A 26,307-nucleotide genomic window follows, 5' to 3' on the forward strand; every position below is an offset into this window, starting at 1 on the left:
TTCCACAAAACTTCACATGTGTAATCACTGTCCCACCCTGAACGCAACCGCTTGTGTTTTGTTACACTCTACTGCCCCCTGGTGGATGAACCATCAACCTCTCATAACTCCTTCATGCTTTGTCCAATTCACTCCAAACTTCACATGACTGATGAGTGGCCGCCCTGAACACACCAGACCATATGTGTAACTACCTGTGACTGCCCCCTACTGGATGAATGAAACATTGCATTTTAGGCTTCCTTCCAGGTTTTTTCTCACTTTCTGCTTCACGCCACAGCCCCGCCATGCCTCAGGCCCCGCGGTGGCATGGGTGAGCGAGGGCCCGCCATCGCCGCTTGCGGCTTTAATTTTCTATGTTACTTGCTACCTAAGGACAAGCACTGCATCATTATTGAGCCATCATTATCATTAAATAACTTGATCCTTTAGATCAAAGAGGGTCCTGTTTAAATCAATACAGCTCCTGAATGCTGTGAGGGCATCAGACCAAGGCTATGTGTCCCTCTGTGGACTAACTGAGGACAACAAATAACCAACCAAATTAAAAACACTGGACCACAATGGAAATCTATTTGGAGGGCTGCATGTATGCATATTAATTGAGAAGAAACATCTACACAGAAAAAAACTACAAGAAAATCAATCCTGTTTAATTTGTTCTGTTTCCCTAGATAGGAGTAGCAGTCACCCTAAAATTCAATTTACTAAGCAATTCTTGCGTGTCCATTGTTTTTGCAACCTGAACAACACAGTGTTAGGGCCCTTCACCTTGCCAGTCAATGAAGGATTGTGCTGAATGTGAAACAGCAAAACAAAGGCGCTCTACAAGTCTTTGACATGACAAAAATGATGAAACAGAAAAATGATGCACATGCAAAGTTCTCCAGCTGATTGTCTATTTGAAGTCACAGTCATTGTCAAGTCTCCTGCTCTTTGACATTATTAGGAAACAGTGAAACAGTCCTTCCCATAGCCTGATTGAGACGTAACTCCACTGACAACAAAATGGTAACGAATGGCACTTGTAGTGACAGCATTGTGAGTTCATTTTTCACTAATCTGTGAAAAAAAAAGATTAAGAAAGAAATGTATTATCATTTCTGCTGTTGATAAAACAGGAAGTGTATTTGTATAAGAAAGGGAGAAAGAAAAGTGTCAGGAGAAAGTGGAAAAAGAAAACTGACCAAAGAAGAGAGAAATAGAAAAGGGTAAAGGGTAAAAGAACAAGAAAGAAAGAAAGGGAATGCTGATGTGATGATTCACAAGCCTCTGTGGCCTCAGTCTGTTGTAGACAAAGTAGACACTCTTTCACACTCGGGTGAACTAAATGGTTTTAAGAAAATTTGAATTAATTCGGAGACAAGGTCACCCAGTCAAAAACTCGACAGGGACATCAAAATAGATTTAATAGCACCATCACGTCATGTCAAGACACAACCAGAGTGAGCCATACAAGCTGTATGTTGTAGCGTAACTCTCGTTTATTAAAAGAATAAATCAATCTCTGGGGGAGCCGCATTTCTCAGCTCCCACTCACTTTTCACAATCAGACATTTTGTTGAATACCCCGCCATGAAATGATAAATAAGTCAAACAAACAAAACAGCTTGTTTTCTCCTCAAGTGTTAGTGCATCCTGTGGAGAGGTTCAGTCCCATTTTGTTTGTGGTAAATTAAGATTTTGTCTCATTGTTTTCAGACAAAAACTCACGAATAAGGATTACTTTGTACAACTGGCAGAACAGGATAAGTAAGGAGGTTCTAGGTCCAGGACCATGACCAGACCATAACACATCAACACAGCGTGCATGTTTGTGTGTAATTGACTGTTTAGATGCAGTTTTAATAGATGCATCTTGGGCGATCGGCTCACACGTGGACAGTGTAAAAGTGTAAAAGACAACTCAGACACATTGTGATCGGATCACTCAAACCACTTGCCGAAGTGTTCTGGGACACATTTATGCAAACACTAATGCATCCTGATGCGTCCCTGACGAAGATTTAACAGGAAAATACATCATCAGTGCAGGATGTGGCGGTTGTTTTGATGACAACGTGCCAATGCCGTTTTATTTTGTCCTGCCAATCTCAATGGTCGGAATAGCTCGTACATGTTTATTAATTCTTGAAACATTTTTGTTTTCTTAGCATAATAACTATGCACTTGTGCACACAAGTGGTCAGCTCTACACCTTGGAGACGCATGATAGGCACAGGTGGTGTAAACGGCAATGTGCCTCGGCTGCCCCCTTGTGTTCAGATCACCAAAATGCATTTTGAAATGAAGACATTACGACATTGTAATGATGTAAACAGCCTCGATGAGAATTCATGGCAGCAATGTGTCAAACTTACCCACGGTACCCAGGGCGATGTAGCCGAGGATGACAACAATGAAAATAATACAGCAAACCACATCGGTGCAGCTCCTGGGGATAAAAAAAGAGTAGTAGATCAGTGACATGGAAAACCAAAGTAAGAGAGAAAAATAAGGTGATTTATTGACAGTAGAGACTCTTTGTCCAAATCAGTATCATTTAGCATTGTGACCTCGGGGGTAATTGAATTCATTTATAGAGGTGCAAACAGAAAGACGTTAAGTTAGATATTGTTGGTCCATTCATTATTGTGTGACCTTCTGTATAAACCCTTAAACTGCATGTGCAGTTTTTACAGTGAAATCTAAACTGCAGCCTGGTTAAGTTTTGTCTGCTTGAGATGGCTTTGTGGTTTCCTCTGAGCTCAGCTTCGATGTGGTTTGAAGGCACACAGCTTGTGTTGCCATGCAAACTTGATCAAGTTAATGGTAGAAAGCAGAAGGTAGCAACACACTTCTCATGTTAAGGAGGAAAGAAATGCTGTGGGTTCAACCATTTCATTGTTGGTAATCATAACACAGCTGCTGTATGGCAAGTGAGTTTGAGCTTTATATCTGGATACTTGCTACCAGGCATGACAAGGTGTCAACTTTATTCTACGCTTTCAGAGAAACTGTGGTAGAGCTCCCCGGACTTTCTAATGAGACTCTGGATCCCCCCCAGAGTTAACTGTCTCACAGGCAAAGAGACAGCTATTTGAAGGTTGCCTCTCTCTCTCTCCGCAGTAGCCTCAGTCTGCTGGTTTAAAGCAGCATCCCGGAGTCTCTCTGAATCTTTATACACCGTCTCACTGTCTCTCTCCCATAACAAGCTTTCTTCCCATCCTTTCCACCCTGAGAGAGGGTACTGTTCAAACCCCTTCTTCATCCTCTTTCAAAACTATTCAGGCGATGAATATTGAGCCCAGTCTCTGAATAAAGCAAAGTTCATAGGACATACGTAGCCCACCTAACAGCATATGCTGCACAAATTGACTTGGCCCCACATCTCCTTCAGCTTTCAACCCTTCTCTTTTTTCATCCAGAAGAGCACAGCCAAGGTTAAAAGGAAACCTGCGCTCAGAGATGTGACAAGTTTGCAGAAAATCATGCAGCATGATTAGAGAACCAAACATATCCCATACATACAACTCATTTGTGCTGCTCCTCAGCCTTCCAATTTAATTTCATTATTAACTAGCTGACAATAAGAAAGACTAGAGCAACCATATTATAATAGAGTCCTTAAACAGAAACAAACAAGTTTATTGAATGTACTTTTATAAGGAAACGCAAATTTAACTATTAAAAACTATTTTAAATGTATGCTTAGTGTAGCCTCTTAGATTAAGGGTCAGCTGTGTAATTTAGGCTTGCATCGTAAATTATCCACAAATGTTTGAAAGCGCAGTTGGAATTATGAGCTCATTTTTATGGGCCCACATTAATAACTGCTGCAATGCTTGTTAATAGGCTGCTTTAGTAGATCGGTTTGCTGAACTGAGCAATATAGGGGTCTGGAAAACTCTCCTGTCCCAGCAGGGCAGCTAATACTCCTTGTTTCTCATTTCAGAACAAGATGTTTCCACCATCACCTCTCTGATCTGAATTACACATTAAGACTGCACATTCACAATGTGATGTCTCCCCCCATAGCCTGGTCAGCACATTTGGAGCTGGTAAATAATTGACCCAAAGCTGCTAATTATCTTCAGGAAAACATCCAAACATCAGCTGGAGCCTCTGTTAGCGGACATTTGATGACAAAAGACTAAAAGAGCAGTTGGAGACAGGGCTCAGGGACTTGTGACACACATCAAAGTACATTTTTCTGAAAGTACAGCAGTTATTTTTTTGAGATAATAAAGAAACAAAAGAAGCTAAAATGTCCAAATCACTGCCTGGTGAAGAAAGCCACAGTGACAATATTTACAAGGAATATAAAGACAACCTGCAACACCATCAGCAAAGCTGCTGCTAATACTGTGCATTTTATTAACAAAGGGAGTACGACTTAATTTCATTCAATAAGAAAACAGGGTAGAGCTGTCTGGGTTGCCATGGCGATGGTTGCATTCCTGGTCTTTGAGTCCCTCCCCGTCCTTTAGCTGGTACATAAGTTAGCTGTCACTCAGACACACATCATCTGGGATGAGAGCAGGTGGAGATCTGAGCCTGGGGACTCTAAAGTCTCCCCTCCTCCACTGTCATGTGATGGTTACTGTTATTGTGTCTTGTTTCTCAACGCACTCACAGAGGCCGCTGCGTTATTAAGACAAAGCACAAACACAGCACCACAGTGCTCATACAAAGTCACTTTTGAAGCATGCAAAGGTGAGTGTTAAAGGGAAACTGACAATGTGAGGAGAGTGAAAACAATTCTGGTTTGTTCTCTTATCTCAGAAAAGCAGGCCACATCGGCCCTGCTCACAACTGGCATTAAAATGCAACCTGCAGGGCGTAAAATTAGCTCCAGCCACAAGCCAAATGCTAAAATATGCGAATGGCTGGTAGCTTAGCTGTGGTAGTCTATTGAGAGGCTCGTAAAGTTTGAACATTCACAAGTCATTTGGCCAGTGGACAAAAACATTAATTTTGCACCTTGTTCTTAGATTATGTGATCACTAGTGGACAGCTCTAAGTACAGATGTGAATGTAGCCAAGACACACTGAGGACGCATCGAGATCAGATCACTCACACTGAATTCAGAGCTGGTCTGAGTTAGGGCTAGGCAATTAATCAAAAAATAATCGAAACCGACATTTAGAAACTCTAATCGACTTAATCTTGCTCATGTCAATTAATCGTCCAGTGATCATTTGAACCCAAACCATGATCTTTTCATAGTTCTAATCAAGTAAACTAGACATTAACCACAGTGTCACACCTTAAAACATCATTATTTTCACTCCCTAAAGATACTCATGAGCCACAATATCACAAAATATGGTATGAGGGCAGCAGTGTAAAATACAAAACAAAAGAAACTGTGAAAATACATAATTGTTCATCAAGGGTGGAGATAATCGTTCATTAATCGTAATCGAGGTTAAAAGTTCAATTAATCGTGATTTTTGCCATAATCGCCCAGCCCTAGTCTGAGCCGCATATGGCCACAATCGAATGTGTCCTGGTCCACATTGAAAGACCACATACTTGTATGCAGAAGTACGTACTCATTCACGTGCCAAAGGCATCATATTAAAGTGCAAAGAAGAAGGAGATACAACAAAAGGCAACAAAGATCCTCTTGGATGGAGTATACACAAACAATGCTGTCAATTTCACTTTGAGCTGAAGAGGTTTGATTCTGCCCACACGCCAAACGTCTTCAGGAGGGGTGGAATGCATACTGCTGACGTAGAGACGCGTTCAAGGTGTCAACTGATCTACGCAGAACTTTCCACTTGTGATTGGATCACCCAACACTCACGTTAATGACGGGTGGGAATCAAATCCAAAATATTGTCCAACTGGCCTCGGTCCAAACCTTCAGATCTCCGCAGATGTCACTTACACATACAGACCGCAGCACTGCCCTGCATGTGTACTGTGCGGGCGGGCAGTGGTGCGTGGAAGGAAAAAAAAATCTGTCGGTGCGAAAGGAAACTTTTGTGTCAGAGCTTTATTTGCAAGGCTGATATTCTGCAGGAGCCAAGGTGACACAGATGGCAGCGGTGCCACAGAATAGCGTGGGTGCCACTGTGGTGTGAATCTGCCAGACTGTTCCTGCTTTGTAACAGACATTAACAGGAAGAGATATTTGGAGGACCAGATCTCCACACAAAAGGGAAATTTCTCATGGTCACACGAGCCAAGAGGGACAAAAAAGTTAAGAGTGAGCAGCAACTGAGAACATTTTTCTTTTCCTCATAACCACACAGCTCCTTTAGGTACACATATCTGTGATGTGAGCGAGCATCTGATTTATTGGTAAATCGTTGTGAGTGCACATTTACAGTAAACTACACTATTAAAGGCATTCTTATATTGCAACATGCTTGTGCAGTTGTGGCTCACCTGTGTATATTTTTGACACCTGACTGTATCTGTGCATCTTATTGTTAAAGCTGGAGTCAGGTTAAATTAACGCTACGCAGCACCCACTTCTGTGCAGCCTTTAGAGGACTACTCAATTACCACAGACAGAGTTACTTCATTTAGACATTGAGCTTGCATGAAAACAAGACGACAACAGATTCTCTCCCAGTTCTCATTAAGAAAAAGCCTCTGAGCCACAGAAACATCAAAGTATCCTTGGTGCCTTCACCCAGCTGTAGCAGTGAAATGGGCTGGAGAGGGTGGGATAAAGAGACACAGGAGGACTGAAACATGCCTTCACAGCAGCCTGCCAAACTGACACTGAACATAAAAGAGATAAGAGCCTACATTACCTCAGAAAATGACTAAATCATCAAGAAAAGCCTGTGGTTACACCCTTGGGTTTTTTTTGCTTTATTGCAAAATTCTGCTCTTCATTGCAGCACTAAAGAAATCAGGTAGACTGGATGTAGACTTTTTTTTCTAAATTTCACATGCTTATTTTTGTAGGGAAAAACTCCTGAAGTTTAGAGTTCTGTATAAATGTACCAGATCACACATTTTGAAGTCCCCAAATTACCCTAAAACTTGACAATTTCATGTGAATTTGACATTCTTTCATTGTGATATTTCAATATTTGATCAAATAGGTTTAAAAAAGCACTTTTATGTGTTTTGGTTTGGTTCAATTAATAACCCTATTTTATAATAAACTTCAATTCTAATCAATGCAAAAACTAACTGTCATGTGTACAGAGTTGTAGCCATCATGAGGCAAACAGCAGACTGCAGTTCATCAGGAGCAGCGCCACAAACGGAGACATTACCGTATCTCCCTGAAATGGCCCTGTTGATCTGTGGACTACATCTGTTTTGGGTGTATCTGGTTGGTTAATAATGTGTGTCATTGGGCTAACTCCAGCCACCAGCTTGACTTATGGACATTGATCTGTGCGGTGGAGTGGAATAGAGATGCCAGCGCTCACTCTCGATCTTTATTAACGTAGCGTGACAAGTGATCAATCTATCAGCACTCGGACAGGGGTGCACGCCAAAAGATTACACAACAGGCTCAATCAATAAGCATCTAAGAATCAGATGTTGGAGGGTAGTGACTAGTTAAAAGGTCAAATCATAAAAAAACATTTCCTATTTTAAATATTACAAAGTCCAATTGGTATCAGTGGTTGCACAATGCAGGTGAAAACATTTCCTTCAGTGCCGAGAAAATGTCTCAAATGTGTTTCTAAACGTTTGTAATTGGATGAAACTACTGCTGTATAAAGCTAAAGGTGGTGATGGTGAGTTTATGTAATACCTTTTATGAACAGGCCCTCTGAAGTTTGGGTCAAACTTGCGTGGCTCACCTATAAGACAAGAAGAGCACGGTGAGGTTAGTCATGTACAGCAAACTGTACTAACGTCTGGTTCATCAACAGAACAAGAAGATAAAAGACTGAACAGAAAGAAACAGAGAAGAGAAACAGAAAATAACAATATCAAAATGGTTATGAGCAGCATTTATAACACTGACATCACATGTTAGCGTGTTGTGTTGTTCAACTGGCCACGACAAACTACAGTAACTAGGCCATTTCACAGTGCAGGTCTCCTGGTGGGACGGGGATGAAGAGGGATCGAAGCTTGATCTGTACAAGCCAAAACAATGTAGCTAACACGGAAATATAATAAATCATTTTAACAACTCATGAGCCGAACTGTTTATCTGGGTCACAGTAAGGAAACCCCATTTGATCCAGCAGAGTAAATACTGAACCACAGGAGCAGGAACCATCAGTCACCCAAAGGGGTTAACTCCAGCACATGTAGGTGTGACAGTGCATTTGGATTCATCATTGGCTGCTTTTTTGGTGCCCGAGTTGTCTCTACCCCAGTTGAAACTAAGTATGACGTGTTCCCTCGGACCTATTAATCATCACACGTGGAGCGTAATATCTCCAAGCAGCTGGGGCAGACTTAAGGGGCAGCATGACTGGGCCTATCTCCCATCTGTCCGTTTCCCATACCGATCCCGTCAAGAGATGTACGAGCCAGTATGTGAGGAATGAGTACAGTCTATTACGCACTTGTACATTTTTTGGGTCTGTTCTGAATGTACTATCGAATTGTGCAACTTCTGAGTTTATGTACAAAAAAAACAAAGACAAAAAACAAAACAACAACAACAACAACAAAAGTATCCTTATAACGCAGACAGTGCTTATGCCTCCACCCAAGGGAGCACCACAGTCATCCAAAAACAATTAAAGACTCATTAAAAACCCATCATTTTGCAATAGGTGATGTAATCTTTTATTAAGATGAACACAGTGAGCGTAGTTCACTCTGTAACAACTCCGCATTTTTGTTCTGAGGAGAGCAGCTTTGTGTTGTGCGTCTGTCGATGAGCATGCTCAATAACTCAGTTCTGTGAACTCATCGACCACTAGCGTCGTAGACGTCAATAAAGTGCTTGGTTGAGGATATTCAGTGAGCACAGAACATTAAATCAAACGTACCTTATCATTTCTCTTTCTCATTCACAACCAGCAGTGACAACATATAAAAGTCACATCACGAAGCTGATCATCATTTTTTTGGAAATAGTTAACATGATACAGAAAGTTTACCATAAAAAATGTCCCGTAATTTTTTATCTTCTGGAATAAACCACAAAATCTGCCATGATCCTGCCTCTAAAGGGGGACCTACACAATATGAGGCAGGTGGTTTTAATGATTTAACCAGGGTATATTCATGGAGAATGATGAAGAAAGAACTTCTTAGTTGAGAGTACATCAAACACCGTCAACAGACACTCCAAATCCTGGCAGCTTATTTATTACCCAGAGAATTTTATATTTCATAACTCTTTCACCATCAAATCTTTTCACAGTCTCATCTTATATCTCCTGCTCTGACCCTCTAAAAGGCTGCTTTTCCCTGCTGTGGTCTCTCTACTACAGCAGTGGTAATCTGAAGGACATAGCTGCCAGATTTCTGGGCCAACAGTAAAATAATGTCAGGGAAAGCAACAATGCAACAATTTCACCCCCTAACAACCTCGGGTCGTCCTTAAGCTGCACGGTCAGCAGCACAAAAACGACAAGACCAGAAATACACCTGAATTTGGAAGTTTGCACCGTCATGTTTCTGTTCCTATTCCTTCTTACAGAGCATATGTTTCATTGCGGGCTGAACTGTGGCAGATGGAGGACTGCATGAGCCAAAGGTCACAACTGAATCATGCAGACATTCTTTACATTCACTGCAGGTGTGATAATGACCATTTCAGCTTCTTTGTCATCGAAGCAGCCTGAGCTGCATTTGATATGAGGGGCTCCATGTCCCTTTTTCTTTTGTCCTTGCTGTTAAAAACCTTTTAGTTTACAGCCATCGGTGTTGCTGTCACTCACTTGAGCTGTTTCAGGTCTAAAAATGGGAGATGTTCTGGGTTAAGTATGTGAACTCCTCAGCCAAGGACACAATGTCACCAGACGAGGTGCTCACTGCAGCATTTGCTGAGCAATGACTTTGAATGTAAGAGGATGCTACGCTGTGTGTCAACTGATTGGTCTGCGCTATTGAGAGCAGAGCTCAAACACAAGCACACAAACATGAAACATACCGCACACACATAATAATACAGATATCATGACTGATAAGCTAATTTCCCCCCCCAATAGTTTCATACCAAATGGGACTACCACTGGTCACCTGAGATGGAGTAAATACCAAGAGCCAGATGTATGAGCCTGTACGTTGTGCTTTACGTTACATCCAGTTTCTTTTACATCCCTATGGTCGCTGCTACACCTATACCAGAGTTAGATGTACAGCTATAGGGTGTGAGCAATATAGCTATCTACTAGTCTGCTAGTAATGCTTAGATTGTCTGAATATTCAAAACACATGCAGGTCCCCAGAGTGAAGGAGCAATTGTGTAAATAAAACCAAACATACAAACAAACAAAACAAAAAAACAGGTTAGTCCATATGGTGAGAGTGAGCTGGATCACACAGAGATCAAGGAGAGCCAGTAGTGAGATGACAGATTGTGGGTCAGCGAGTGTCAGAGAGTGGAGGTTGTTTTCAGTCATGTCAGTGGTTTCTTGATGAGCCCTCTGTTTGGAGTCTGCCAGTACGTCCAGCAAGAGGACCAACAGGCAGCATGTCCCTACGCCAAATGCTGAGAAATTAGGGTAATCATTATGCTGAACAGAACCCCGAACATGAGACTGTCAAAGCACAACATGTGACTCTCTCTAAAAACAACATTTTATAATAAAGATACAAACTAAAAGCTTCTGGAGGATGACAACGCTCTTCTTTGTAAAACGCTAACATTCAGGTGACACAGCGTGTGCTTATTCAGCGAAGCTAAATTTAGTTTCAGCTGCTGCCGGACTACTTTTACCAGTCCAGTGTACTTTCCTCTGACCCACAAAACAGATTTCAATAAGGGGTTAAAAGAGAGCAGTGAAAATCATCAGCGATGCCGGGCCACCAGCAGACTCTGCATTAGTTGACGGCTGTTCAGACCGCACTGCAGTGTGCCAGTGCAGGAGACAAGGCTGGTGGACTGGATGTGTGCTGCTGTTCCGTCGTCAGGCTGAATGAGGGCCTGTAGTCACCAACATTTGGAAAAAGCCTGGCAGGCACGCTACGCTGTGACAGGGAGAGTTGCTGTTAGCTCCACTAACTGCTCATCTCTTCTATTGACAGTGTTATATAATGCAGCGGTGCGCTGCTGTGACTGAAAGATTTACGCATAACACAACAATCAAGGTGGTAATCAAAGGCTCTGAGGCAATGAGGCTGGACGGGGTGAGGAATTACATTTCAGGATCAGACAAAGGCTTTGGCAGTAATCTTCGCTCCCCAATCCCATTTGTATGTGCAGCTAGTCCACCATAGCAACAAGATCTATGGATCAATTTACAGTGGTGAAAAGCAAACACCATCAACTGAGACCGCGCCACATAAAAATGATGTGTTAAAATGCCTACTACTGCGAGAGGTTTAATAAAAGATCTCAAAAAAGACTGAAAGGTATTGTGACAATGCCTCAATTTGAAGTCTGTACCTGCTGTCAGACAGACTGAAGTATGTGCGGAGATCGACTGCTGAGAATCAACTTCAGAGTGCTGGAAGAGAGCCAGATGTAACAATCCGGCCTGGAGTGATAAAGCTTCACGGGAAAGTCACAGGAGCAGTTCATCACTGTGTATTTCACAATTTGGGATGAGAAAAAAATGGCGCACTTATCTCCTGTGGCTCACTTTATCACAAGGTTAGACTACTCAGGGATTATGTGCGCATATACGGAGTCGCACAGACTTTATGTGGCAAATATGACTGCAGATACTCTGAGATGAGATTGCTTGTGTGATAGAAAGGAATGAATTGGAGTCAGCCTATAACTGTAACAGAAAGTCGAGAAATTAAAAGGTCCAAAAAAAATACAAAAATATTAACCTATGGGGGCACAGTGTTGCCATCAAACCCTCAAGTGTAAAACTTTCTTTACTTTCTCTCTCGTTCGTTTCCATAGCCCTCCTCCCTAGTCTCTGTAAACACATCCAGTACACAGCCAAACCAACATGGGCAGACACAGGCACCAGTGTGCCCAGGCTTCACTGTCCCACACAGGCCTCTTTCATACCGTGGTCAGGCAAACAGCTCGAACACTGCAGGTGCTCTACATGGGCTGGGTCAGAGGGGCCATTTGGGAAGGACTTTTTTTGTTGTTTTTGCTGATTCATAAACATTTCCAAGTCCTTAAGCGAGTGAAGTGCTGTGATGCTTCTGTCAAAACTGTGTTGGGCTAAAGAGGTGTAAGATCTAGCTACAAATAAAACAATTTTTAAAAATTCAACATAATGACTCAACAGGATGGGCACAGAGTGTAATTTGAATACTGTGTACAGTACTGTATATTCATTCATATTTGATAAAGGCTCAGGCTTCTGCCAATTCACAGAGGAAAGCAACAGCAGAAACGTTGCTTTGGGGCATAGTGTTTTCTTCAAGTTTCTATTTAAAAACTAGCAGTGTTCAAGTTTCTTCTGCAACAACAGAGAGGGATGCAGATCACATTAGTAACAAAGCTGCTGGTGGAGATCACTATCGTAAAGATAAAGGTCAGTAAAGCTGGAACAGGATAAGAAACTAGGAGGAGGTCAAAGATTCACAACTGAATCAGAAAATACACACACACACACGCACAGCATGAAACAACAAGAGAAAGATGACCTCATTCGTTCATGCTGACCTTTGTCACCTCTTCATTGAAACAGGAAGTCAGTCCTCCCTCCATATCACATCTTCTGGTTTCTTTTTCTTTCTTTCTTTCTTCAATATGATACGTACAGCAGTGCACATTCCTCCACAGGCACCATGATTGTTTAATACTGTGGTCATGGAAACACTCCGATTGCCTTTAACAAGCCTGCATCACTTCCCTGAGGCCTGATTGATCACCTCCAAGACACATGTTGTTCAATGGGGGGACTGCGTGCTCAGCGTTCCCATTTGTATTAGCGCTCGCTCGCTCTCTCACTCACTCACTCACTCACTGACACGAATTGGAAACAGCACCATAATCACACTTTCTGATAATAAAAAAAGGGATTGTGAGTTAATCTCAGAAAGAATCAATGCAGTTGAAAAATGACAGATGGCTTACTTTTTTCATAATGATCAAGATGTGGAGACATAAAACACTGCTGCCTCTTTTCTATCGCCCTTCTGTATTCATATTCATCTTTCCGGCCTTGCTCTTATTTCCGCTCTCTGGAGAACAATACAACCTTTAAAGTGCTTGTCTTCTTTATTAAGACAAGACAACATCATCCAGATCTGGGATTTATGTTTACTTAGCCGTGTCCCGTGGGATCCTTTCAACCATTAGCAGACGATAGAGGACAGGACGGTACACTTGGTGTATCGGGCTTGGTAGACTTCTGGGTTAACTCCTAACGGTACATGAACAGTATTTACTGTGCATATTTTTCAGAGTGAAGCAAAGGCACAGTGCCAGCTGACATCCTCTCAAAATCCGAGAGTAGCTGGATCCGGGTTGGGATTCGACCCCCAGGAGGGGAGTTAGCATCTGAGAGTGTCAGACGCTGACAGCTAGCCCTGCTGCTCGGAGCGGAGGAGTAGCAGTATTGTTGCTGAACCTTTGTGACCTTGGTTACTTCTCTGGGAGTTTCCAGGCAGCCCTGTGTGAGACTCTGTCCTCTTATTGTGGATCCATGACAGGCACAACTGGCTTTGGCCAGGATTTATAAAGACTTGAGCTTAAAGGGATAGACCACATCTTGATATCTAAATATGCGATAGACACCAAAGTGAGGAAACATAGTTATTAACTACGACACATAAACACATCCGCACAACTTTACGAGTGCTTTCCTTTCATAATCAGTATTCAACTTATTCTGTACTTTCCAACAGTCTCCTCTCAGTCTGCTGTGGCTTGAGATTTGTGTTGGTTTCTTAAAAACATCAGGACAGAATACAGCAGATCATTAGTCTCCCAGAATGATGTACAAGTTGATCTGCACCAGAAACAGGAGACTGTAAATAATCTCAGCCTGTAGGCAGACTTATTTGCATGTTTTAGGAAAATTATGTAATGGACTAAATGACTAATTAAGATGGCATCTTTTGCCGAGTAGGTTCAGAGAAATGTTTATCTCTCTTTGCACATTAAAGTTGAATACGTTTTATGTTTGGCAGGATGCAACTGGGCCCAGATTTCTGATAGTAGGAAGGACAGGAATGTCGCTGTTTTCACACATTTTCACAAACACAGCCATGTTTTTGTTTAACTGTATATTTTCTGAACTGGTTGCACTTTGCGGTGACAAAGAACACTAAACAGCTGAATGTTGTAATTGGTAAATGCATTTACGTAGCGTCTTTCTCATCTTCGGACCACTCAAAGCGTTTTTACACTACATCCACACTAACCCATTCACACACTGACGGAGAAAGGCTGCCGTGTCAGGTTCCTGCTCATCAGGAAGAGTTTTTCTCTCTAATCATTCACACACAATTACACACCCATGGGACAGCCTTCGGGAGCAATTTGGGGTTCAGTATCTTGCCCAAGGACACTTTGACATGTGGGCTGGAGGAGCCGGGAGTTGAGGAGCAAATCTCCTCTTAGTGGACGACCTGCTCTCCCTCCTGAGTCATCGCCGCCCGTGTGCAAATGCTCCCCATATGCAAATTAAACTGAGTTACTCACTGAATGTCAGCGATGTGGTTTCAGGATTTATTAGTGTCAAACAAGAGTTTCTGTGCCCAAAATTGATTTAAGGACTACCTGCCAATAATTATATGATATGATTTTCCTAAACCATGTGACATTCTCCTAGGAGTACAATTTGTTTCTACACCCTGATGTCCTGATTTGGCTGATTATATTATATCACTTTACTGCCTGTGTTCTCCAGCAGGGGATCATCTGAACCTCTGCCTCTCAGCAATCTGCGCATATCAAACTCATAACAGCGTCAAAGCCACTGAAACACTGGTACTATGCAAGTCCTCTTACAGTCAAATCTAAATCTCAGATCCATAACCTGGTGAAGACGGCAAGTAAGATTATGGGTAACCCTGCCCCACTCACTTCACAAGATCTGTTTGAGCAGGCCACCATCAGGCAGGCAAAATTAGAATATTAAATATGAACTATTGAACTCAGGGAGAAGGTACAAGGTTTCTCTGTGCAAACACAATTGCTTTAAATACTCGTTCATCCCTCTCTCAATCAAGCTCCTTAATGAGTGGTTGACGGAGGATCAATGACAACGAAGGACGTAACTGTGTATGATGTGAGGTTTGTTTTTGTATATTGTTGCATAGGGGTATGTATGTGGGTATGTATGTAGGTATGTATGAATCTCTGGTATGTTGTTTTTGTTTTTATAATGCACATTGTTACATTGTTGTAACCTACCTATTCATTATATGTTTTTTTATATACTGTCATATGTAGCACTGCCCGGTCCGAGACAACTTTCTCTCAGGAGACAAATAAAGAAACCTAACCTAACCTGTGCAGCAAAGCATGTTTACAACACCAGAACATTGTGTCTCTTTTTGTTTTTGGGTAATGATTCATCTGTTTCGATAAAGCTAGCTGCATTGTTTAGCACATAAAACCAACCAGAAGTCATTTCTAGTCTCGCTGCTGTAGGACTGTGTCTAGCATGAATATAGCTGCTTCTCTTGCTTATTTTCACTGTATCATTGGGTCGTCTTTAAAACGTCACCGTCAGAGTCACTCAGCCCTCCAGACATAAACAAACACGGACTGCACTGCAAATTGGAAATTTAAAGTCTCCTTGCTGCCATTCAGAGCTAAATGTCCCATTTTCATGAACCTGAACAAATAACCTTCCAGTGCTTGCCTCTGTGCATGTGTGAAATTATTAGTGACTAACCTTTCATTAGTGTGAATAATATACTTTAAACTTCCACCGATACTGACACAGCTACCTCTTGAGAAGAGAGAAATTAATAGCGAAGGAATGTAGCCTGGTTGAAAATAATGAGCAGAAATGCCACAAAAACTAACAAATGTGAGCATCGGTATTCATTTGAAATGAGTAGCAGAGGACAGTGACACATAAAAAGCCCATAATAGCACTTAGTCGGCGGTGCAAAATGAGGCATTTGATCCGCAACCTTCTCTGACTGCAATTTCACAGGAAGAGGCTGTGAATGTTTGATTCTGAACTGAAGCTCTCTGCTCTCTGTCAGGCTTCTGCATTGACTCTGTATAAAAATGCAGCGTTTAGGGAAGCTGCCCATGCGAGAAATTTGTTAATTAACTGTGTGCCCGACTCAACACTTTCTGTGGTGAATGGAAGCCATATCTAAATTGTTACTTACAAACCTGTCACAGAATGATTATGAGCTATTTCTCTACTTTTCTGACTGACTGAACATTTTAGCAGGACAGCATCAGCCCACTGAACACACACTACGTAGTTTGAAGCATTATATAATGTAGTAGCCTCAGAAGTACACTTCAGACCGGGATGTAGTGCAGGAAATCTGATGACCGTAAATGAAGGGGGAGGCAGGTAGTTTGATTAGCTTCTGGTTCACTTCGGGCTTCTAGTGTGTTTTTGATGGTTTCCATTACAGGACGTCCTGTTCATTAAATGTAAAATCTACCATATGTTAGGGCTAGGTAAAAAAATCAATTCAGTGTAATCATCTATCAACTTTAATTTCACTATCAGGTAAAACACTTTGAGCTGCTTTTATACAATATAACATATCCTAATTTAAAAAAACTACAAATATCACAACACTATATTTCCCAGAATATAAGTGATAAGTTTCAAGATAGTGGGAGGATTTCCAGTTGAGAAAAAAGATGAGAACATCAGCACTCCTTCCTCAAAACAGACTTTGCGGTCAAAAAAACAAACAAAGGGTGTGTCTTTATTTTCCTCTTTCTCTCTTTTTTGTGAAATGACGTCACCCTAATGCAATGAGTCAACTAGCTTAACTGGAAATAAATATCTACAAGTGACAGGAAACCTCTTAAAATTAGTGAGAAAAAAAACACTAAATAAGATGGACTAAACACTCCACATTTAGTCAGCAAATACAGTTTGTGAAACATAATTTTGACAACACTTTGGGGTAAAGGATGCTGATGTAGAATTTATCTGTCTCTTTACTCAGTTGTGAGACTAAATAAAAACCCTTTGAGTTGGTCTTCTGCTAATCTAGCTGATGAAATGAACGCACCAGGGAGCCAATAACATTAAGCAGCGGACCTAAACATAGCGAGGCATCATAACTCCTTCCTTTGGCTCAACCATCCTGTCTCAAAGTTGATGCTTAGATAACTCCCATGATACATCCCCCGGTCACTTTGTCTCGACTGTAATGCCGTCATCTTTCCTCCTTACTGATAATCGATTAATCTGCCAATTCTTTTGATTAATTGGTTGTTAGTGTGGTCAGAATATTTGGAAAACTGCCCATCACAACATCATAAAGCCCAAAAATGCAGTGAAATTGCTTTTTTTGTTCCAACAGCAGCCAAAAACCCAAAGATATTCAGTTTATGAGCTATCATAAAGCGCTGTTAGGGCAAAATTATGTTCCTTAATTAATCTGTGTCACTCTATTCTACGTTATTCTCTGAAGGGTGGTGCCTGAGCTGAAGCAACATAAGATAATGGAAGTAAATGTAAGTATTAGTCAGCATAATGATGCACATACTGTAACTAAATAATAATCTGGCAACATCTAATAATGATAATAACAATAATAATAATAATAATGATAATAATGATAATAAAAATCATATTGACACACAGGCTCTACATTGTGTCTCACTCCAAACCTGCATGGAGCTGTTTATTTACGACACTTCACAGATAATCTCCAGTATCTGGTTCATGGTACATTGTAAAGCAGCAGTTTGAACTTGTGAACAGGGAGTGACGGGTTTGAAGGCCCCGATGGTGAGCTGCATGTCTGCGGAGAGCGGTGAGAATCAACTACAGCTGACAGATTGCAGCCATGACTGGCAGAGTGCTGGAGTCATGAGATCTGAGGAACATTCGGGGTCAGCATGTGGGGATATAACAGTATCTTTCCCCATTAAGGGACTTCATGCCAATGCCACTGTAAGACAGTGCAGCTACTGTCATTTAAGGTTCAAGCCTCTCTCGCAGTCATCTCGGGTGTTGATGAATTTGTAACTGATAATGAGGACAAACCTTATGTCGTAGTGCATTGCCATCTGCCAATTTGAAGAAATGTAGTGCAGTAAAGAAATGTAAATGAAAAGAAAATGACATTAAATTCTTTATTATAGCTTATATTTTTGGTCTCTTTTTGCCTTTTGGTCAGTATGAGATATGAAGTTACTCCATGATTATGGTCACATAACAACAACGACTAGTAAAGCCTGAAATCTCATCCTTTGTGGAGCTTAATATTTTTGATTTTTGTTCAACAATGTTTTTGTAAAAGACTGTTTCACTGAAAGCAACCCTGTTTCAATATATCAGTGTCTGTCTTTTAATAGATAGTTTGTTTTCCATGATATTCTGTTAGTAGTTTTCTGGTGTATAGTAAGCAACGTTTTGTTTCAGAAGAAAGGCGCTGTCTGCTGTCTGTGTGGCATCTGGTTGTAATAAAGGATTAGATTGCTTTGATAAACAACATGATTACTCACGCAGGATAATGGACAAAAAAAATCTGCCCACGGATTAAATATATCTAAATGCACCGAGAATCAAAAATGCCACTTGGAGACAATAACATAATCCCTTGCTATTAAAACCATTAAGAGATGACACTGCGTTTAACCTTCATTACCACCTGCACACTTGCACTGCTATTGTTACAATGTTATAATTATCCTCAGTGTGGGGGAGAAGTGAAGAAGAAAACTGTAAAGTGCAACTTAAGATTAGATGTATTGTTGTTAACAGTCTCCTATTATGAGCACTAGAGCAGTATACACCTGGTAAACAACACAAAAATATCAAGTTAATATCACTGGAGTTAGCTAAGCCTACAGATCATTTTTGAGACAATGCATGGTGTGAAATAAGAAAAAGAAACATTAGGCTATTTATTAAAACATAATTACTGTTATTGCTACTCTGTGTGCATATTTGGAGTCAACTATAAGCCTCTACTAGTTAGCAGCTGTAGCAAAGGCTAAAGATCAATTTGCGTTACACCTGAAACTATTTAATTAATAAATAACTGTTTTAAGCAACAAAAAAGGCAAACATTCCCTATGATTTTTTCACTATTTTCGGTAAAATCAATCAATTATTTGAAAAAAGTTGATAGATTAACATTAAATGATAATGAGTATAGCAGGGTTGGTGAAGGTTACTTTGGAAATGTAATAGGTTACAGATTTCTAGTTACCCTATTTAAAGTGTAATAAATGATGTTACTATTTCAATTACTTAATCAAAGTGATGTAACTTATTACATTTGATTACTTTTTGTCCACTGTTAGGCTAAATGTGCCCATTATGTCCACTAAAATCTGAGTTCAGGTGTTTTTCATGGATACTGACATGATTTATAAGGGAGATCATTTCTTATAAAGCAAGATTCAGCTCTCTTTTGAAAATGTATTCATTAGTTTATGTAGATTTTTTCGAATATAAAATAAAGATATAGTCAAAAGTCTTGCATGGGCTTAATTGGTACTGTGAAACAATTTAAGCCCATGTCATGATTTATTTACAAAATCTTTAAAAAAATAGATTTTTAAAGAATTAAAAACAGCAATGTATGAAAAGAAAAACCCTCCTGAGTTAAATCTTAAAAGGTGTGACTTCAGATGTAACTCCCTTTGTAATCATCAACATCTTCATCAGTAACAGTACAGAGGGACATTTTCATTTACAGTAGTGACAAAGTGACAAAGGAGGAATGTGGACATAATAAAATTGTTTTGTACACTTTTAAACAAAAGGTGAACAATTAAAAGGTAAAAATATATATAATATCATTTGAATTAACAAAGGACATTAATTATTTTTTAGGCTAATATAACGTTAAAAAAACAACCGTTACTGTAACTTGCGGTTAGGTTGCTGCGTAACCGTTAAATAGCCTCAGTTAGCAACTGACGATGTAAGCTAGCTCACCGTCCTGTAAATCACGGCAAGGGGTGAGAAATTATTCAGCTAAATAAGATACCCTTATATCCAGTGTTGTCATAACATTAAAGAGGGAGAAAAATATCCTGCCGTCTACAACAAAGACGAACCCGACTCACCATAGTAAGAGGAGGGGATGTCCGTCTTTCTAGCCATGGCACTTAGTAGGACAAACAATGCAGCACTGTCGTCTTGGTTTTGGAGACCGCATATGAGAGTCGAGGTGCACCGCAGTTGTTGTAATGCCTTTCCGCGGTCCTGTCGAGAAACAAACACGGCAGCAGCGTTTAGAGGTCTCGGTCTTCTTTTGGTCTGAGGATGCTTCGGCCACGCAGCTGAGCGTCAGTCGTGTTTACAGCGCGACGTCATTAATTATTCCAAAAAGGTCTTAAAGGGGACGCTGCGCACCGCGGGCTGCTGCTGAGCTGGCTGTCCTGTTCCCCTTTGTTAGGATGTGATTTAAAGCACAGACACACGCCGTTTTTGTGCAAGTTTGTCAGCTGACGTGAATATGTGTAGGATTTAAATCAGTGATGCTAGAGAACAGAGGGATTAATACAACGTCTGTGGCTTCAGGAATAGTGGCACATTCCAAGCTGTTTTTTGGGTTGATAAATAATGCAGCCAACATTGGATCGAGTATTTTAGGGTGGCAGTGAAAGGTGTCCACGCTGAGGCGCCAGCGGAGAAACACTGACCCCAGCTGGGTTTTCTGTGACATTGCAGATCTCTCTCTCTCTCTCTCTCTCTCTCTCTCTCTCTCTCTCTCTCTCTCTCTCTCTCTCTCTCTCTCTCTCTCTCTCTCTCTCTCTCTCTCTCTCTCGCTCTCTCTCTCTCTCTCTCTTTCTCTCTCTCTCTCTCTCTTCAGTTTGAAATAGTATTGGTCGAAGCAATCAGATCCTCTTCTTTTGTAAAAGTACAAATATAACAATGTAAACATAGCCTACTCCATTGCAAGTCAATCCCCTGCAAGTAAAATCCTACTATAAGTAAAAGTACTTATCAGCTTGTTGTAGTTAAAGTAATGCAGTAAAGGTAGTAGCCTAGTTTGTTCCCTCTGGCTCATATTTTATTATAGCTATGACATCCTTAGATAATTAATACTGAAGCATCAGTGTTAGAGCAGCATGATACTGTTGTAGCTGCTGGAAGTGGAGCTAGTTCCAACTACTTTGTATAAAGTTATCTTATTTAGCCCGGTGGTTCCCAACCTAAGGGTCGGGTCAGATAAATCTTTTTGATTTTTAATGGGAGAGGAAAGGGGGGAAAAAATCAGTTTTGATACAAAAATATGTTTTCGTTTTTTGGACTTTTTGTGAGAAGTTTAGAGGGAAAAGTCACTATTTGATGGAGCTGTTTACAGTTCATAGACATCTGAAATGTGACTCTGTCTACATGCAGTTTTTTGTAAGACGTTGTAAGACGTGTAAGCCAAAAAGTAGTAGTAGTAAAGTAAGATCAATTACGAAGCATGTTTTATCTGTGAGCTGTAGCCAAATGCCTGGATGTTACTAGAATTACATTCCCCAAATATGATCTCTTCTTAATGTCAGAATATTTATAACATTAATATTTCATGCCTTTAAAGTATGACTGGATTAGGAATGGGACAGGTAATTTGTGTTAAACACTGACATCTAAGAAAATGATGTCTATCTTACTGCTTTGTGGATGAGAGTAATGAGAGCTCAGGTTGCCAAAGGCCAATCATTAAGAAGGGATTGACTTTCCTGGGACAGATCATATATGCTGATGTGACGGGATTACTGCCAGTAGCAAATCAGAATCACATTATTGCCAAGTGAAACACAGTGAATATAGAACAGTTTGTCTAAGTGACACAGGTCTAGCACAGTGGGGTTTTTTTTATTCTTATGGCCTAGATCTTTGTAAAACAAATAACACAGAGATATTTGCTGCCTGTTTGAGAGGCATGGTGTGTCTGATTAAAAACGCAGTGAAACAAATTATACAATAACAGAGAAAGGGACACTGCAGAAAAACATATATGGTCAGTAGACACAGGAATAAGGGGATTGTTACTCAGTTTTATGAATTTATAATGTGTCTTTTGAACTTATGTTCATTCATGCCTGATGCAGTTAGGTTTTGATGCTATAAATAGATTGATACCACAGCCAGATGGACCCTATTGTATAGCTCAGTTAGTAACATACTCGCTTGTGCTATGTCCTTTGTTCATCAGAGACATATTATTTCAATTTTTTTTTTACTTAAACAGGGCTGAACTCTACAAAACTATTCAATTCAATTCAATCAAATCACTTTATTTGTCCCTAAGGGGCAATTGCAGATGTACATAGAGTAGCATAATTAATAAGTAACAAAAAACTTGCAACAAACAAACAAACAAACATAAACTGCAGTGCTGATTTAGTGTGGATTGCACGGCATACAGTACAAAACAAGCTATGCACATAATGATACTATTATAATACTAATAAACTAATAATAGTGCAAGTGCTGTATACACAGTATACAAATCAATGTAGTTCTATAACATCATGGATCATTGAGACTTGAGGAGCTGAACATCCCTGGGGAAAAAGTCTCCCCCCTCCTTGGTGTCCTGCAGCCTGGGCAGAAAGACTGGTGTCCTGAGGGGAGCCAACCAAATACAGGCAACAGAATGTGTGAGGGGTCCTACAGGATCCTGCCAGCTAACCGTATAATCTGCTGCTTGCATAGGGTGGAGAGGGCTCTGACAGGGAGTCCAATAATTTTAGAGCAGACTCTGTGCTCTGCAGGTTGTTTCTGTTCTGAAGGCTGATGGAGTGGAACCAGCAGGATAGGGAAATATCATGACGCTCTTTGGGTTCCTTGCTAACTCCTCAGGAGGATCTCCCTGTGTTGTTATTGAAGATTGTGCCCAGGTAGAAGTACCTGGGCACAATCGTTGATAACCTTTTGAAATTAACCCTGTACTCCTCAACAATCTCTATGAGCTTCCTGTGGATAATTGTGTTGACTGTGGCAGCCAGTTTCCCTCTGCTTGTTGAAGAAGGTCACTACCATCTCCTTGGTCTTGTTCACATTAGGTCCAGGAAGGAGTTGTCACACCACTCCACCAAAGCATGAAGAGCTGAGCTGTGGTGATGTGAGGGGCCCTGAAAGCAGAAATAGGAGGACTGAGTCGTCAACAAATTTGACCATGTGACAGCTTGGCTGGGTGGACCTATAGTCATCAGTGTTGAAGATGAAGAGCAGGGGTGAAAGGACATAGCTCTGCAGGGAACCAGTTGAAGTGTGTAGGAGGTTGGAGAAAGTGTTACTGAACAGCACACTCTGTGACCCGTTGGTGAAAAAGTCCATTATCCACAGGATTAGTAGGTCATCTAGGTGGAAGCAGGCTATTTCTCAGAATGAGTCTAAAGTCGTCAGACATGGGCAACTGAGAAACAGTAGTTTCTTAGCAAAAATGTTTGCCTACAGGATGTCGAATACAGAGGAGTCTAGCTGTGGTAATGAATGCTTTTGCGTCATCAACCCCTGTCTGCACAGTATGCAAAACTGGGGTGGGTGAATCTGTGAATCTGTTGCCTTGATGATGTGGTTTTTGATGACCGTCTCCATAGCCTTCATCACAGGAGAGGTGAGAGCCATAGGCCTGAGGTCATTCAGGACCTTGATAATACCCTTCTTCGGTATGGGAATAACTGTGGAGTGTTTCCACAGCTGGGGGACGATAGAGCTCTGGAGCAGGAGCTGGAACCCCCCCGGCTGCTCAGCTCAATGCCTCAGGGTACAGCCATTGATGTTGTCTGGCCCAGGTGCTGTGTTTTGTTTAGTCCTCTTTAGGGCTCTCACCACATCCTATGTGTTTATAGAGAGGGCAGAGTCACCAGGTTTGAGTGTGTTATGTTATCACGTGTAACAAGGGCATGCAAAGTATTTGCTCATTGCCACTAATCTTGCAGAACTGAACAAGGACAATGACACATTTCATAGGTGAACTGTGTTCCCCACTAAGAATAGCTATATTTTAGTTGCCAGCCCATCTGCTTGTCATTCAGTGAAAATGATGGACGCCAACAGCTTGCTAATTACATAATCAACAGGGTGCACAGCAGATGCAGTCACAGTTTGTGCTGTTTCGGTTTTTCAGCCTTTTCCACTTTCTGAAACAAAAGGTATTTTTTGTCTACAGCAGTTCGCCTTTTGCAGTTTGGATAGTGAATGATAATCAGAGGCAGAAAAAAATGTACCCAACACAATAACCCTTTTTTCCCTTTTTTATTCAGTGGTTACAATTGCAATCAACCCTGCTGACTCCTAAAAATTGTAATCCCCCAAGTCCCACCATAAAGGAAGTGATTCAGTAACACTTCACCAGAGGCATTGCTGCATAAACAAGAGTGATGGAAATTTCAACTACAGCTTAAGGTTTATGTATTCTGCCACGACACTAAGCAGCAGATTACAGTTAGAATAATACATTTATTAGGTTAATATTGCATTTTTACTGCCTTTGAAGAAAACAGGTCCAGTTAGTGCTGTCAGTTCTCAAATAACATCTAGTATCACTCTGCTAGGAAAAGCTGATAAGTCACTAAAAGGTAAGTCATGCAAGGAATCTGTTTCAGAGGTATTTCTGCCCTGCCAACAAAACAATTCTGGATGAAACAGGATACTTTTAGTAATTGTTTGTATCTTTTTCCATAAAGATGGATGATATGGCACATTTTAAATATAAGATGTAAAGATGTCCAATACGCCATAGAAACCATAGAGCCAAAATGATCACTTTGATTAATCGATTAGTTGAACTGTAAGTTAATCAACATCTGTTCTGATAATCAGTTAATTGTTTATATCATTTTTAAACAAAAATGGCTCTCTATTAAGCTATTTGAGATTGTCAACGTACGCTTAGGGAAATGTTTTGACATTTTATAGATCAAATTATTAATAAAGAAAATAAGACTTGCTTATAATGAATTACATTTTGGCCAGAGATATGTTACCAAAGCACAGCTATAAAGCTTAAAACTATTATTAAATCAAACCTCTATTTTAAGCCAAACTGAACCAAACTTCCTCTGTAGCAGCTGGCAGCATGGTGTAACATAATGTTTTACCACTCTAACAGTACATTAACATATATTTGTATGCTGAAAAGGGAATTGTTGTCCCATGACTTTTTTGTCTTAGCTTAGTTTCTTGACAGACATCTACACTTGAACTTGCAGGGACAATATAATGAGTAAAAATATGTTTTGGGCAAAGTAAACAGGTGCAAACAGAGGTGATTATTTCACACTTGCATTGTATTTGGCTTAGCATAGTCGTCTGGCACGCCGCCGGATAGAAGGTTTGAGTTAATTAAAAGTGGTTTTGTTTCTCAGACATTTACCTCACTCATGTCGATGTGTGCTCCCCGGAGCTCTGTTTTGAGATGCATTTGACACCTCTGGGACACCTCTAATCAAAACAAACAGACTCCCAGCTACCTAATCCTCTGAATTAACAATGACGAGGAGCATTATGAGGCACTGTTCCTCAGAGATACAGATAATTTGGTGGTTAAAATTATTCTACCAATGATATGCCCATATGGTGCCATAGAAAATAGTGGGCCAAAGGAACATGGTAAAAGTCCTTTACAAAAACAAATGTGAATATTGCATATTGCATATTTAATATACAGCATAATCTAATATTCCTATGACCTGCAACTGTTTATTTTCCCTTATTCTGATCAGAACACAGTGCAGTGCATTAGATTATTTTAATTTATTTCTCAGCTATTCAACATCTCTGAATTCTGCAAGATTTGTTGCATTATATTCTGCAAGATATATTTTACTGTAACCGAAGCCCAAAGGAAAGATAGTATTATCGCTATCTCAGAAACCTCACACAAGCTTCTGTTTAAACGTGGAACTGAATTTAAAATTGCTTTGATCGATGTCAAACCAACAAATGATTTGGCTCTATAATAGGCTCCATTTCAGAGCTGTTGTTTTCAGAAGCTTAGATCAGTAGATAACTGCTTTACTGTTACAAAAGTTAAAATAAAAACTAAAGATGATCAGGCCATAGTGCATAATACTCTCAGACTTCAACAATTACAATGGTAGACTCATCAAGCAATAGGTCATAAGCAGAAAAACCTGTATCAGTGTCCATTTGGACACCTGCTTATCAAGACAGACGATGCATTCAAGTGCACCATCCAAAATCTGTCAAATCAAAAGC

General features: G+C 40.5%; 1 protein-coding gene across 1 annotated transcript in view; it reads right to left on the minus strand.

Annotated features, from left to right (window-relative positions):
• The window catches only part of slc44a5b (solute carrier family 44 member 5b), a 32,998-nt gene extending 12,754 nt beyond the window's left edge, over positions 1–20,244 (minus strand). The window contains exons 1-3 of the mRNA XM_062424266.1: positions 20,208–20,244; positions 7,722–7,770; positions 2,361–2,434 (exon numbers count right to left, since the gene is read on the minus strand). Coding sequence (XP_062280250.1) covers positions 2,361–2,434; positions 7,722–7,770; positions 20,208–20,244 — 160 coding nt within the window. The remainder of the gene's footprint in view (positions 1–2,360; positions 2,435–7,721; positions 7,771–20,207) is intronic.
• Positions 20,245–26,307: the final 6,063 nt, after the last annotated feature.

This window comes from Scomber scombrus, chromosome 8 (genome assembly GCF_963691925.1).
Source record: "Scomber scombrus chromosome 8, fScoSco1.1, whole genome shotgun sequence".
Taxonomy (NCBI): Eukaryota; Metazoa; Chordata; class Actinopteri; order Scombriformes; family Scombridae; genus Scomber; species Scomber scombrus.